The sequence below is a fragment of the Caretta caretta genome, chromosome 1 (assembly GCF_965140235.1).
Source record: "Caretta caretta isolate rCarCar2 chromosome 1, rCarCar1.hap1, whole genome shotgun sequence".
In the NCBI taxonomy this organism is placed as follows: Eukaryota; Metazoa; Chordata; order Testudines; family Cheloniidae; genus Caretta; species Caretta caretta.
The window spans coordinates 211,629,972-211,646,279 of NC_134206.1; the positions used below are offsets into that span (position 1 = coordinate 211,629,972).

General features: G+C 45.6%; 1 protein-coding gene across 5 annotated transcripts in view; it reads left to right on the plus strand.

Annotated features, from left to right (window-relative positions):
* NCAPD2 (non-SMC condensin I complex subunit D2) overlaps positions 1–16,308 on the plus strand; it is a 61,678-nt gene that overhangs the window by 41,970 nt on the left and 3,400 nt on the right. For 4 of the 5 annotated variants that reach the window (XM_048819799.2, XM_048819825.2, XM_048819780.2 and 1 more), the window contains exon 27: positions 8,675–8,755. In XM_048819799.2, coding sequence (XP_048675756.2) covers positions 8,675–8,755 — 81 coding nt within the window. Of the gene's footprint in view, positions 1–3,367; positions 3,432–8,674; positions 8,756–16,308 lie in introns of those variants that run through there. The other variant, XM_048819835.2, reaches the window with a different exon arrangement.

Here is a 16,308-nt window from a genome sequence, read left to right on the forward strand (position 1 = left end):
ATGGACATGTGACTCCAAAACTCCATACTGGAGCTGGATTCTGCATAGGAGAGAGGAGGGGGTCTCCACCCACAAGAGAGTCTATTTAAGCCCCTGGGAGACCCCTCCATTTGGTCTTCAGCTGGCTCAAGAGATAGCCTCTCCACCCCCAAAGGGTACCTGAAAGAAACTGGAACAAAGGACAGTAACCACAGGGGTGTGAGTGATTGCTGGACCCAGACTAGAAAGAGGCTAGTCTGTGGGGAAAGAAAAAAAAAAAAAAAAAAAAAACTTACTGGAACATCTCTGAGGGTGAGGTTTCATCTGTAATCACTTTCTTACTGTATTAGGTTTAGACTTGCATGTTTTTGTTTTATTTTGCTTGGTAATTCACTTTGTTCTGTCTGTTATTACTTGGAACCACTTAAATCCTACTTTTTGTATTTAATAAAATCACTTTTTACTTATTAATTAACCCAGAGCATATATTAATACCTGGGGAGCAAACAGCTGTGCATATCTCTCTATCAGTGTTAGAGGGCGAACAATTTGAGTTTATCCTGTATAAGCGTAATACAGGGTAAAATGGATTTGTTTGGACCCCATTGGGAGCTGGGCATCTGAGTGTTGGATACAGGAGTACTTCTTAAGCTGTTTTCAGTTAAGCCTGCAGCTGTTGGGGGACGTGGTTCAGACCTGGGTCTGTGTTTGTAGCAGGCTAGCGTGTCTGGCTCAAACAAGGCAGGGTTCTGAAGTCCTGGGCTGCCAGGGAAAGCAGGCTTAGAGGTAGTCCCAGCACGTCAGCTGGCAGTTCCCAAGGGGTCTTCTGTGATCCAACCCGTCACTATACCCTGTACAGTTTCCAGTGTAGGGTGGTAGATGACAACTAAGGAGGTGCAGCTGGAGGCTTTTTCCCTTGTATTCAAGCAGGTTCTCTGAGTATGTGGGTGGTCCAGTCTGTGATGCAGTCTACTTCTCTGGTGGCATGTCCTTGTTTGGTGAAGGTGGTTTTAATTGTGTTAAGGTGTGTATCCTGGACTTTCTCCTCAGAGCATATTCTGTGGTCTGAGTACCTGGCTGTGTAAGAATTCTTGGAGTGGTTACTGGATCTATGAAGGTAGGTGTGGGTTTCTTGTCTGTAAGGTTCCATTGTTGAAGCTGCTAATGGTGTCTAGGAAGTTGATGCTAGTTCCAGAGAGTATAATGGACAGGTGGTGGTTGTTGAAGTTATTGTGGAAATCTGAAGGAAATTAGGTTGTCTGTCCAGAGAATGAAAATATCATTGATACACTTAAGATATATCATTGGTTTCATGAAGCATTTGTCCAGAGATTCTTCCTCATGGTGGCCTGTGACGAGGTTGGCACACTGGGGAGCCATCCTAGTACCCTTAGCTGTGCCCCTGTTTTGGACAAAATGTTTGTTGAATATAAAATTGTTATGGGTGAGAATGAAATGAATGAGTTAGATGGATTTAGGGTGGAGATCTGGGTGTTGTCTATTGTCCTATAGATATTGGAGGCAGGCAGCAATGCCATCATTATGAGGGGTGTTGTGTAGAGCAGGGATGGGCAAACTTTTTGGCCCAAGGGCCACATTGGGGTTGCGAAACTGTATGGAGGGCTGGGTAGGGAAGGTTGTGCCTCCCCAAACAGCCTGGCCCACGCCCCCTATCTGCCCCCCTCAGAACTTCCAACCCCCCTTGCTCCTTGTCCTCTGACCACCCCCTCCCAGGACCCTTGTCCTTAACCTCCCCCCCCCCCCCCCCCCCAGGACCCCACCCGCTATCCAACTTCCCCCTGTCCCCTGACCGTGCTCCTCCTCTGCCCCATCCAACCACCCCTGTCTCCTAACTGCCCCCTGGGACTCCCTGCCTCTTATCCACCCCACCGACCCATTACTATGCCACTCAGAGCACCAGGAGCTCGCAGCCCAGCTGGAGCCAGCCGCACCACCCACCAGGAGCGGTGGGCCAGAGTGCTGGCGGCACGGTGAGCTGAGAGGGGACAGCAGAAGAAAAGCTGGGGGCTAGCCTCCCTGGCCAGGAGCTCAAGGGCCGGGCAGGACAGTCCCATGGGCTGTAGTTTGCCCACCTCTGGTGTAGAGGGAGATGACATCCATAGTGGCAAGGATTGAGTTCTGAGGAAGGTTGTTAATGTTCCAGAGTTTCTGGAGGAAGCTGGTTTTGTCTTGCAGGAAGCTGTCCCTTTTGTGTGAAAGTGGCTTGAGGATGGTTTCTGAGTCCTAATATTTCTTCTGTAAGAGTGCCATAGCCAGATATGATGATTGTTCATAGTAGCAGGCAGTCTTAAGCAGATTTACCTACTGCAGACCATGTTTGAGGAAAACTCTCTAAAGTTTTTCAGTTCGTATTTGACTTATGGCTACTGAATCCCAATCATGCCCCAGAGTTGCATTTGCTTTTTGGGGAGTTCCCCAAATACCCCAGCTTGTGAATGAAGGGCTTCACACACAGTGGACACTGGAAAGTGCAGTAAGGTATCCAAAGTAATCTATTTATAGATGAATAATATTCACCATTTGAGTCTTAGAGGGGCATCATGCTAGCTCTCACTTTTTGCAATAATTATTTTGCATTATTAACATAGGGAAGACTTTACTTGAAGATTTTCTGTGATAATCTTAGCCTAAGAATGGAAAAATGTATCTATAATAAGGGCCACAAATATGCCCCATCCTGGAAACAAAAGTAACATCTGGGATGAAAGCAAAATTAGCGTTCAGGTTTTTTTAAAGGGGAAATCTATCCTCATGCTCTGAACAAGACATTAACTATATTTTGAAGACAACATACTTTCTGACTTTAGGAAAGTAGAATGAAATTAATTTATCTATAATAGTTCTCTGCTGGTGGGTATTTTAGATGACTGGGTGCTCTCCTAATAACTGATGGGTCTAGTTCTCTTAACCCTAACCCCTGCAAAAATTCAAGCTGTTACAGCACCCTAAAAATGGGTGGTTTCCACTGTTCCCAAAATCTAACTTTTTTTTGCCACTTTATTTGAAAAAACAAAAGGCAGGAAGGAGACAATCTGCTTAACTGGAATGATCTAGTTGTGAAAAGTGAAATATCCAAAGCTGTAAACTCCCTTCATTTGGAACTATACTGTAAATTGTCTGCTTTCTCTAAGCTTGAGAGAGATTAGGGCATGGCAGGAGTCCTAATCTTTCTCAGCCGGTAGGAAGAAGGGGGTATACAGATGTCAAAAATACTATGTTAAAAGAACATTAAGGTTACAAAGTCAAACCTGCAGAAGTTAAGAAGTGCTAGAAATAAGGTTCCCTGTGCAACATTAATTTGGCCCCCTTATGTTGAAGTATTATGATAGTCTTTTTAATTACAATCATACTATTTTTTTTTCTACAGATCCCCCTGCTTCATTCAGTATTCAGGGTGGATAGTGCTCACTCAATGAGCTTCACAAAACTCCTCCTCTGAGGTGAGGTGGTATTACTTCTGTTTTGAAAATGAGAAACACGTGCATAGAGTAAGGTCAAATATCCCAATATTGTAGGCCTGCTTTTGAGGTGCTTATTACCTGATTCTTTTCAGAATACATAGTATTATACAGTAACTCCTCACTTACCGTCGACCCGGTTAACATTGTTACGTTGCTGATCAATTAGGGAACATGGTCGTTTAAAGTTGCACAATGCTCCCTTATAACGTTGTTTGGCAGCCACCTGCTTTGTCCGCTGCTTGCAGAAAGAGCAGCCCATTGGATCTAGCTGGTCAGGGCTTGGAGCCAGGGTGGACTGGCAGCCCCTCATCAGCTCCCCTAAATTCCCTTTGTGGCAGCTGCCTAGCAGGCTATCAATTGTTGGGCAGTTCAGCTGTCCCTCCCCCTGCACTGCTGTGCACAGCTCCTGCCCTCTGCCTTGGAGCTGCTCCTGGGAGCCTCCTGCTTGCTGTGTGTGGGGGAAAGAGGGGTGCTAATTTCAGGGTGTCCCCCCTGTACCCCATTTTCAGAGTGTGAGGAGGGGGACATGACAAGGCTCAGGACGGAGGGAGTTTGCGGTCAGCAGCTGCTGTTTCAACTTGCCGATCTACTTAAAAAGGCAATGTACTTAGTGGGTCAGCATACTTAAAAGGGCAATGCACCCCACCCCACACACACACTGTCTCTCTCTGCCATGCTGTCTCTCCTCCCTCTATTCGTGCTGCCTTTGTAGAGTGTGAGGCTACATTAACAACATCTTAACCCTTGAGGGCTCAGCCAAGTGCTAGTTCATCATTTAGTAATAAGGCATTCCCTGGGAAATATCCTACCCTCTTCCAACCTCGGACTCCACCGCCTCAACCAAGCTTCACAATCATCATTGCTGTGTACAGTATTAAATTGTTTAAGACTGTGTGTGTGTGTGTGTGTGTGTGTGTGTGTGTGTGAATATAAAATTGTCTTGTCCGGTGAAGGAAATTTCCCTGGAACCTGAACCTCACCCCACCCCACCCCCCATTTGCATTTATTCTTATGGAAAAATTGGATTTGCTTAACATCATTTCACGTAAAGTAGCATTTTCCAGGAACATAACTACAATGTTAAGCGAGGAGTTACCATATAGCATTTTCTGTGTTCTCATTGACTTCATTTTCAGTTGTGAATGCTCAGTACTGCTGCAAATCAGACCTCAGCATCTCAAATTAGGCACCTGAAAAAAAGGAACTGTTTGCCCTGTGAAAGGAAGGAGTTCTACAGCCACGTCTCATTCATCACACATCCATGATTCACTCTCTGGTCACTGTCCACTGAATGAGGCAGAAGTCCTATGGATAAGTGTCTAGTCATGTAATTATAGTATAGTATATGCACATGTAATTAAAGACTGTATCATGCATATGCACAAGGGGCCCAGATTTATATTGTAGAGAAAACCTTCAATGTGGCTTTTAACTTTTGAGTGCTTGACTTTGTAACTTTAATTTTCTTTTAATGTCATTTTTGGATATCTTTTAGGCTTTTAAAAAAGCAAATTGAAGAAACAAATGTCGTCATGTGGCATCATATTGATACCTACATGGGTCACAAGCAGTATTGGAAGCTTTAGATCCACTGTACAGACCTCAATCGCTTGAGCTAACTGAGTAACTGATAACACTATTAGGTAGTCCCTTTCTAGGGGAAGCAGCCACTAGAGGGGGATCATCTTTGCTGGAGTGCTCTCATGCAGTTGTACGATTTATTTTTATTTTATTTTTTTTAAACATGGTAGGGAAATGCATTTGGCTGGAAAAATTCCCCCAAACCACCTGAGACACAGTCGTCATGGAAACTTCAGCTTGAACAGCTTGTCAAATAAGTGACTGAAAACAAGTTCTTTATAATTGGAAGTCTTGAGCAACCTCCACTGTAGGTGATGCTACCATTTCTGTGTATTTAAAAAGGTCCAGACACTTCTAACTGTCTTTCTTCCTTCCTGAGAGCTCAAAATATAAACTCATCCCAGAGAGGGCAGTCACTTGGAACCAGTCTCTCCCCCTCCTCCCACCAGCCAAAGGCTCATGCACAAGGTGACTGCAGTTATGGAGGGAACAGGACTGGAGAGTTAGGGGGGAGGCAGAGATACAGGGGGGTGGATACAGCTAGGGTGGCTATAGCAGTAGATGGGGAAGCTAGGAACAGTGTATGAGTTGAGGAAACTGGGATGGGCATAGCTGAGCCCTTAACAGCAGCCAACTTTGAAGGTTCAGGGGGTTATTGATTCTGAAGTTCCTCTCCCTGTGGCCTGGGCTTACCAGAGCTGAGCTGTGGAGTGGCTGCTCCCGTCTTTCCTTCCACCTTTTTGGTGGGAAGGGTGGAGGATAAAACTGTTCAAGGCTGGCAGTGGGGTAAGGAGCAGCCATCGGCATCCCGCTCCTATATCTTGCTCTCCCTTCACCTATGTGTAAGGGAGAGTGTGACATCAAAAGTAAATGTGAGATAAGTAGCACTTGGCAGGTCTATAGTAGCTGAGGTGGACAATGGGCTGAGTGAAGCAGCCAAGATACCAGAGAGCTTTGTTCAGTGGCTCCCAGACTGCTCTTTCTCCTCAATGCAGCCCCTCTGTTCCCTACTCCCAGCTGACCTACCACACACACACTACACCTGTGCTGGGGCTGGGGTGGAGATCCTGGCTGTTAGCTATGCCTACAAGATCACACACAGCTGATCAATTGGTGGCACCCAAATTGCTCCCTGTATATGTTTGTCAGACCTAGTCTTGCTGCCTCTGTACCACAGTGAGAAGTTTTTTTCTGTGCAGCTCTGCTCTAAGCTGTGGAGAAAGGCTACAGGCCCTTCTGGTCAGGTGCATTTGCAGTCTTTAAACAGTCCTGGCCCTGTTATCGGGCTGTACCCCCAGGCTTCCTCCCCAATGGTTTTGCGCTCTTGGTCTGTTCTTGCCCCTGATTGCCAGTTGGGTCCATTAACTGTTCAGTTTCCCTTCTGGGGGTTTATTGCTGTCCGATTGTAGGCCACTTCCCCAGTGGCTTATGGGTAGGGCCGTACTAAATTCATGTCCATGAAAAACACGTCACTGATCGTGAAATCTGACCACCTGCATGCTTTTACTCTATACTATACAGATTTCATGGGGGAGACCGCATTTCTCAAATTGGGGGGGTCCTGACCCAAAAAGGAGTTGCAGGGGGATCACAAGGTTATTTTAGTGGGGAGTCACAGTATTGCCACCCTTACTTCTGCACTGCCTTTGGAACTGGGCAGCTGGAGAGTGGCAGCTGCTGGCCGGGAGCTCGGCTCTGAAGGCAGCGCCCCACCAGCAGCAGTGCAGAAGTCAGGGTGGCAATACCATACTATGCCACCCTGACTTCTGCTGCGTTCAGAGCTGGACAGCTGGAGAATTGCAGCTGCTGACTGAGGGCCCAGCTCTGCAGAGTAAGGGTGACAATACCATGCCATCCTTCTTTCTGCGCTGCTGCTGACGGTGGCTCTGCCTTCAGAGTTGGGCTCCTGGCTAGCCGCTGCTGCTCTTCAGCTGCCCAGTTCTGAAGGCAACGCTGCTGCCATCAGCAGCACAGAAGTAAGAGTAACTGTACTGCAATCAGAAAAGGAGTACTTGTGGCACCTTAGAGACTAACCAATTTATTTGAGCATGAGCTTTCGTGAGCTACAGCTCACTTCATCAGATGTTTACCGTGGAAACTGCAATCACTGACCTTGCAACCCCCCCTCCTTTTTGGGTCAGGACCCCTATAATAACAACACCATGAAATTTCAGATTTAAACAGGCTGAAATCATGAAAATATTAAAATCTCATGACTCTGAAATTGACCAAAAGGGACCATGAATTTGGTAGGGCCCTACTTATGGGGGAGAGGGACCGAGGCCCACCCACTACTCCAGGTACAGGGACCCTAACAATAGCAGCCATGCACCGCTGTGTCCCTTTAACAAAACTGCTTTCAGTTCCCTGTGCCACTTCTCTGTGGCCCTGGCCTTCACCAAAGCTTCACCCTTATCTCGGGGCTCTTTTATGTTCAGGCCCACCAGACAGTCAAGAGCTCTTTGTCTGAGCTGTCCACAGTGCTGCGGTTCCCTTTGGCCAGCCAGGAGCACCAGCTCCACTCCTCTGGCTCCAGCAAGGAACTGAATGTCTCTGGCTCTGCAGCTCCTCTTTATTTGTCCCTGATTGGCTGCTTCACTTTCAGTCACTGTAGGCTGCTTGGAGGACTCCTGTCCCAGGAAAGGAGTAGTAGAGGTGTGGAAAGACCCTGGGACCTCCATAAGGGGTCTCTGAGCCTAGTCCACCCCATCACTCCCTTTACATAAAAGACTAATTTACAGTAAGGTTGAATTTGTTCCCAATATCACAGTATTGGTTACAATAAAAAACAGTAAACTTTGGAAAACAGAGAATAGCAGAGTTGAAGGCAGTACTTTCCTCAAAAGAGAAGAACAATGAAACTCTCAACATCTTGATCCTCAACATTACCTGCCTCTTTCCATATGTCCAGCACAACTCGTAATGAGGACTCCTCTTCATATGCTCCAGTTGGATCTCTGTATGGTCTGTGAAGCAATACTGATCCAGAGAGTAACTGCTGCTGGCTAACTGATTAATTTAGCCATGATGAGCTGATGCTTTGCTTCCAGCTGCCATATTCATTTGGGAATTTCTTCAAATTATTTTCCTGTCATTCACACAGATCAGAAAGCAAATATTCCCCACAACCAAAAGAACAAGGAGCTGCTGGTGCCCCAATGGTGTTAGAGTTAATCTTCTTGGAAAGCTTTACCTTTAAATTTGGTGCTTTTTTTTAACTGTGTTTTTTAATGTAATGCTCTTACAATATATGGGATGCAGTGCTGCAGGAATTGCCATAAAATGGGGTCTGTTTGCAGGTTTTTGGCATGTATCCTTAACTCTGCGCTTCTGGTTTGAATTTTTAAATTCACTCAGGAGGGGTACAGGGTACACAGACCAGTGTTATGGGCCACAATCTTAATTCTAACAAAGTTTTGTCTGAATTCTTGTTGCAATGGAAGTTATGACAGTTATTTAAATTCATAGTGCTGCTGCCTAGGAAAATATGATTAGTACTGAGCTGTGCTTGCAGCTTCTTTTCCTCCTTCACTCAGCTCTGCAATATCCCAAAAGACCCCATTTTGCGGCTCTGGGTGGAGAAGTGGGAATTCTCTTTGCGCTCATCCTCCCTAATTCTTTTTTCCCTACAGACAGCTTTTCTCTTATATCACAAAGGACAAGCAGACAGAGAGCCTGGTGGAGAAGCTGTGCCAGCGATTCCGGACTGCCAGGTGGGTTGCACTCTAACTTTCTAGGACAAGAAGAATAGCGCGAGTTCCCTGATTACCAGAGAGTGAGCCTGCTCCCATGGGGATGGCGTCAGGCCCCCATTGTGCTGCCCATATGGCATGATAGTTCTGCAGACCCTGCTCTAGGTTGGGATCTTCCTTTCCCCACCTCCTTTTAAAACAAAAAAATTAAGGACAGTTGAGACTTACAAAGCTGTTTGCTGTTATCACTCTGTCATTGGTGGGGAGGGTACATGACTTCAGCAGGACCTGATTGCAGAAGGCCATAGCAGATTCCAAACTGTCAAAATTTAAATCCTGTCCACCATGCAGTGGTCTTATGCCCTTGAATAATGGGCATAGCAGATGCCTTTTCTGCCTTGGGAAAGGACATATCCCCAGTACATGTTTGATCTGCCTTCTGCACCTAAAAATCCAGAGATGTAAGGCTCTATTACATTTACTTGAGCAGTCTGTGAAAGTTGTGCCTAATCCTGAGGCGGCAGGAGCCAAGAAGGAGTTAAGAAGGCCATCTAGCAATACCCTAGCAAGCAGGCACCAAGATTTGAGTGGGGAGAAGAGAACATTAAAACACTTATCCAGAACCAGCACCAGGATCCTTGACACAATCTCTGCATCAGCATGACTGTTCCAGGAGGTGTGTCCCTAATCACCATCTCCTAGCTTCAACTCTTCTCTTACATCAAGTAGGGATCCCTCTCAGGTCAGGAGTGGGACTCTCAAAAATTCTGGAAGCGCCCTGTACCAAGCATCTGCACAACTGGTAATAGGTTGGTCGACTACAACCTGGTCAGTAACCTTATAACTCATTTTCTTGGCCCTGCTAACTTTACTAGAGTCCACGCTTCCATATGTTTAGAAGCAGATCCATATTGTAAATGTGGAGGAAAAAGTAATTGGTCTCTATTGCCAGTAACATCAGTGGCCAGGTCTCTCATGCCTGAACCCAAGGAAGAGCCTTGTGAGCATGGAGAGAGTTCTGGAGGCACTCCTCCGTCTTGACCAGAAGGACACATTAACCCCAACTCTGGCCACAATGGTTCTTCAAGTGATCATCTATAAAAATATTCCACTGTTGGTGGGGGCACATCACAAAAGGCAGAGCTTCCCCAATTGTGCCCCAGTTCCTTCTCACTGCCCGTTGCGAAGAGTCAGCGCATTCTCACTCTTGTTCCTCACTGTGCATTATATGTAAAATATTTTAAAGTGGTTAGTGATAGTTAGCAGTGCTGTTTAATGTAGTGTTAGTATTTCTGTTAATTTTCTTCCTACTTTGGATAACTTTTGGGGAGGTACATCAGTGCTTATCCTGTAATAATGACAGACCACAAATCGGGAAACATTTAAAAAAAAAAAAAAAGTTCTATTATGTTAAAAGATGGGCACACCTGGTGCTTATTTTGCGTAGGGGAGGGTCACATCCCTGACCCTGTTGGTCATTTTCAAAAAGGACGCAGTGGGCTAGGGAGTCCTGCCTCATGGCATCTCTAATTGAATAGTCCATTCATACTGACTCCGATCCTGGCTTCTCACCATTGGATGCTTCTAAAGATCGAGGAGCGTCAAGGTCAGTCCCTGCAGCTTCATCCTCTTTATTGTCAAGCCTTAGGTCAGACCTCATATGGGAGCTTAAACATCACATGGACTAGCGGTGCAGATCACCGCCTCCAGTCCTGCTGTTCAGGCTTGTAAAAATTCCAGGCCTTCTGACATCAAAATTTTGCAAGAGGTCCCTGAGCTTCGATATTGATTTCTGGTCATGGCCCTGTGGGAAAAGGCTTACCCCAGGTCTCTCCCAGCACAAAATCAGTGATATTGACTTCATTGGTACTGAGCTCATCCAGACAGCCACTAGCCGTATTGACAACTTTGTGGATTGCTGTAGTAACACAATCTGTTTCAGCGATGTCTTCTATGGCGTCAGATTCTTCTACTTGTAATATCATAGTATTAACTATCCATGCTTCAAACCCCCTGGTACCAGCAGCCTCTCCAGCACTATTGACGGGGAAAGCATACCTAGCCAACAGAGAGATCTCCATATCCTCAGTACAGCTTTCACTGCTCATTCCTTCAAGATTGTTGGGACCAACTCTCTTTAATGCCAGTGTTCTGGTACCAAATTGTCCAGTATCTTCTACATCTACTGGAGAGCACCTCCCTTTCTGGAGGACTACTCCACATCATCCTCTGATTCTGAGGTCAGTGACCAGCTGTTGCCTGCTAGATCACAATGTACTCCAGGTTCCAGCCCAGGGCCCTGTGGATTGCAGCTGTCTATAGTGTCTCTTGTAACAGCTGCATGACAGCTACAACTCCCTGGGCTACTTCCCCGTGGCCTCCTCCCAACTCCTTCTTTATCCTCACCACAGGACCTTCCTCCTGATGGCTGATCACGCTTGTACTCCTCAATCCTCCAGCAGTACACCACCTCGCTCTCAGCTTCTTGCGTGCCTCTTGCTCCCAGCTCCACACACACACCTCACTAACTGAAGTGAGCTCCTTTTTTAAAACCAGGTGCCCTGATCAGTCCTAATTGATCCTGGTAACTTCTTAATTGGTTCCAGGTGTCCTAATTAACATTCCTTAATTGGTTCCAGCAACTTCCTGATTGTTCTGGAACAGCCCATTATCTTACTCAGGGGGAAAGGGATCTGCTTAATCTGGGGCTAATATATCTACCTTCTATCACTCTCCTGAAGCCATCTGGCCTGACTCTGTCACAATATTAACATGAAAGTCAGAAATTACTTTAGAAAGACCTCACCCCAGATTTCTAAGAACCACCTGGTCTTTAGAAGTTGGTCCAATAAAAGATAATACCTTATCCACCTTCTTTCTAATATCTTGGGACCAACAAGGTTGCTACAACAACTCGGATACAAACTGTCTGAGCCCGCTCTTGAACAAAGACTAGGCTATTTGGTATCTAATCTGGTGACAAAAAAACTGATATTTCAGCAGCCCAAAAAGTTGAAAATAACCTGAATCACTGAATCCTTCAGTGACCACTCATACAGCTGCATGGAATCTCTGCTCAGCCAATCCACAATCTTGTTGTGATCTCCCACTAATAAATGCTGTGTAGAATACACCAGTCCCATAGCATTATCGCCTCCTTGCAAAGTTAAACAAGCTCCGTCACATAATACATTGCTGACATATTATCCATGGCAACTTGAACAATTGAATTCTTTACTTGTAGGAGGAACAACTTGAGAGCTAGACAGATGGCCCTCAGTTGTTTTAACACATTTATGTGCAAATGGCATTCTTGGTGATTCCAAAGGCCTCAAATTAATAAATTGCTGTGATGGTTCCAAAGTTGGTTGGAGGACACATCTGATGTAACTATTACAGTAGAATCGTAGAATCATAGCATATCAGGGTTGGAAGGGACCCCTGAAGGTCATCTAGTCCAACCCCCTGCTCGAAACAGGACCAATTCCCAGTTAAATCATCCCAGCCAGGGCTTTGTCAAGCCTGACCTTAAAAACCTCTAAGGAAGGAGATTCTACCACCTCCCTAGGTAACGCATTCCAGTGTTTCACCACCCTCTTAGTGAAAAAGTTTTTCCTAATATCCAATCTAAACCTCCCCCACTGCAACTTGAGACCATTACTCCTCGTTCTGTCATCTGCTACCATTGAGAACAGTCTAGAGCCATCCTCTTTGGAACCCCCTTTCAGGTAGTTGAAAGCAGCTATCAAATCTCTCCTCATTCTTCTCTTCTGCAGGCTAAACAATCCCAGCTCCCTCAGCCTCTCCTCATAACTCATGTGTTCCAGACCCCTAATCATTTTTGTTGCCCTTCGCTGGACTCTCTCCAATTTATCCACATCCTTCTTGTAGTGTGGGGCCCAAAACTGGACACAGTACTCCAGATGAGGCCTCGCCAATGTCAAATAGAGGGGAATGATCACGTCCCTCGATCTGCTCGCTGTGCCCCTACTTATACATCCCAAAATGCCATTGGCCTTCTTGGCAACAAGGGCACACTGCTGACTCATATCCAGCTTCTCGTCCACTGTCACCCCTAGGTCCTTTTCCGCAGAACTGCTGCCTAGCCATTCGGTCCCTAGTCTGTAGCGGTGCATTGGATTCTTCCGTCCTAAGTGCAGGACCCTGCACTTATCCTTGTTGAACCTCATCAGATTTCTTTTGGCCCAATCCTCCAATTTGTCTAGGTCCTTCTGTATCCTATCCCTCCCCTCCAGCGTATCTACCACTCCTCCCAGTTTAGTATCATCCGCAAATTTGCTGAGAGTGCAATCCACACCATCCTCCAGATCATTTATGAAGATATTGAACAAAACCGGCCCCAGGACCGACCCTTGGGGCACTCCACTTGATACCGGCTGCCAACTAGACATGGAGCCATTGATCACTACCCGTTGAGCCCGACAATCTAGCCAGCTTTCTACCCACCTTATAGTGCATTCATCCAGCCCATACTTCCTTAACTTGCTGACAAGAATACTGTGGGAGACCGTGTCAAAAGCTTTGCTAAAGTCAAGAAACAATACATCCACTGCTTTCCCTTCATCCACAGAACTAGTAATCTCATCATAAAAGGCAATTAGATTAGTCAGGCATGACCTTCCCTTGGTGAATCCATGCTGGCTGTTCCTGATCACTTTCCTCTCATGCAAGTGCTTCAGGATTGATTCTTTGAGGACCTGCTCCATGATTTTTCCAGGGACTGAGGTGAGGCTGACTGGCCTGTAGTTCCCAGGATCCTCCTTCTTCCCTCTTTTAAAGATTGGCACTACATTAGCCTTTTTCCAGTCATCCGGGACTTCCCCGGTTCGCCACGAGTTTTCAAAGATAATGGCCAATGGCTCTGCAATCACAGCCGCCAATTCCTTCAGCACTCTCGGATGCAACTTGTCCGGCCCCATGGACTTGTGCACATCCAGCTTTTCTAAATAGTCCCTAACCACCTCTATCTCCACAGAGGGCTGGCCATCTCTTCCCCATTTTGTGATGCCCAGCGCAGCAGTCTGGGAGCTGACCTTGTTAGTGAAGACAGAGGCAAAAAAAGCATTGAGTACATTAGCTTTTTCCACATCCTCTGTCACTAGGTTGCCTCCCTCATTGCCTCCCCAGTAGGAGGATATAACCTCCTTTTGAGAACATTCTCTGATCTCAGCCACCATGTTAGAGAGAATCCTCACTCCAATATTTGAATATTTTGAACACACCACCCATACTGAGTTTGGGATTCATTGATACCCAGTGTTTGAAGTGGCCTCATTCTTAGTCACATATGTTGGGGTGACTTTACTAGGCCTCATTAAAGTAAGGTCATGATCCACTTTGAGAGGGCTTTGGAAGTAATCTCTGAATGCTGGAGTGCAACTTAATAAACATTTCTCAGGGATTGCACCAGTGAAGGAGATTCTCTGAGATGGTGACTATTTTTCTTGTTTATTAGAAGGCTCAAATTCTTGAACAGGGAACAAGTGAACTGAATGGTGTTTCTCATTTCCTCTTCAGAAGAAGCCTTTAGGAGCCAATCATCTAAATATGGGAAGAAGAAAACAAAACAAAATCTGCTCAGATATGTTGCTACCGCAGAAAGGCATTTGGTAAAAATTTTGAGCACAGCGGGAAAGACTTACTTTGAAAATAGTCCTGACCAAGAGTGAAATGAAGATATTTGCATTGAGATAGTATTGTAGAAATACGGGAGTAAGCATCTTTGAGATCGAGAGCAGCGAATCCATCCAAAGTAGAAAGGGAGGGGATAAGTGATACAAGAATTAGAACTTTCAGATGTATCTGTTTGGATTCCTAAGATCTAAAATCATTCTAAGATACCTGTCCTTTGGGATAAGAAAATGAGGAAAATCCCATGTTTCTGAAACTTAATGGAACTTCCTCTATTGCTGTTGCTTGTAATAGTTTGTATTTATGTCCTTAGTACCCTCTTGTGAAAAAGGGAGTTGAAGAGTGGGGGGTTGTATGAGGGAAGGAAAGGTTTAACTATCCAGTTCAAATCCTTATTGTGTCTAAGACCCATCTGTCCAAGGTGATAGTCTTCCATACATTGTAGAAATGACAGGCAGTCTCCAAATATATGGGTAGACCTCTGATCGTTTTGCAACCCTCAATTTTCCTGTCAAACCTGTGGTGGGATATTAGGCAATGAAGACTTAGCTGAAGAACTCTTTGTTCTGATCTGAGGTTTGAAGGCTCTCTTCCTCAACTGAAGAGAGGATTGTTGCTGCTACTGGTATTTGTCTTTTTTGGTCATAACAGGAAGAGGAAGAAGAGGGTGGACAGTACTGCCTATGGCAGTGGTTCTCAAACTGTGGGTCGGGACCCCATTTTAATGGGGTTGCCAGGGCTGGCTTAGACTTGCTGGGGCCCAAGGCCGAAGCCTGAGCCCCACCACCTGGGGCCACAGCCAGAGTCTGAGGGCTTTAGCCCTGGGTGGTGGGGCTCAGGTTACAGGCCCCCTGCCTGGGGCTGAAGCCCTCGGGCTTTGACTTTGCACCCCGACCCAGGGAGGCAGAGTTTGGACGGGCTCAGGCTTCAGTCTCCCCTCCTGGGATCGGGTAGTAATTTTTGTTGTCAGAAGACTGTTGCAGTCCAGTGAACATGGTATCTGAACATAGGAGCAAATTTCCTTCTAAAAGATTGTAGCAGACTGAGATTAGTGGAAGACTTTCTTCCATTTTTTTCTAAAACTTCATAAGGTTTAGCACTGAAGAGACCATCCCCTTCAAAAGGAAAGTCTTGTATTCTAGACAGTCTCTATGGGTAACGACAAAGATCTTAACCATGCACACCTATAGAGCGGTATTGAGGAAGCAATCAATCTGGAAGCAGTGTCTGAAATATCAGAAGGCACTCTTAAGTGCATGTATTTCAACATTCTGACTTTTTCTATTGAGGACATCAATTTCCATCAATCCTCTGAAAGATTTCTGGTGAAAAATGAAATCTTCTCCAAAAGGTGAAATTGATCTCTCAACATTGCTGCTTGATAATTGGCCACTCTTACTCAGAGAAGCCAGGGGGAAACCAATAATTTTCTAAGATATTCCAGAAGGAACCACCTCAAAAAAGAAATCAGATGCTCCCACGCCCTGGAAGGAAAACCTACCTGGAGATCATCAAGAAACCCAAAACAACTATCAAAAAAGAGCAGTTGGTCCAAAAAAATATTACCTCTCCAGTCTTGTCTCTAACGTTCTAAAATGTTGAAAATCCGATGAGTGGCTTTTTCCAAAGCTAGTGAAAGCAATTGCAAAGTTTATAGTGGAATTGGATAGCATTATCAGAGGGGGATGAAGCTGAAGTGACAACCACATTATTGTCTGGGGAAGAATCACCCACAAATTCAAACTCCTGTTGAAATTCATGAGATCTCATTTTTAGATGGGGTAAGATCCAAGTTACCCGGGAAGGAATTTTCTGTAGTATCTGGCTGATGAATCTTGCCCATATGCTCAGGGTTTAGCTGATCGCCATATTTGGGGTCGGGAAGGAATTTTCCTCCAGGGCAGATTGGAAGGCCCTGGAGG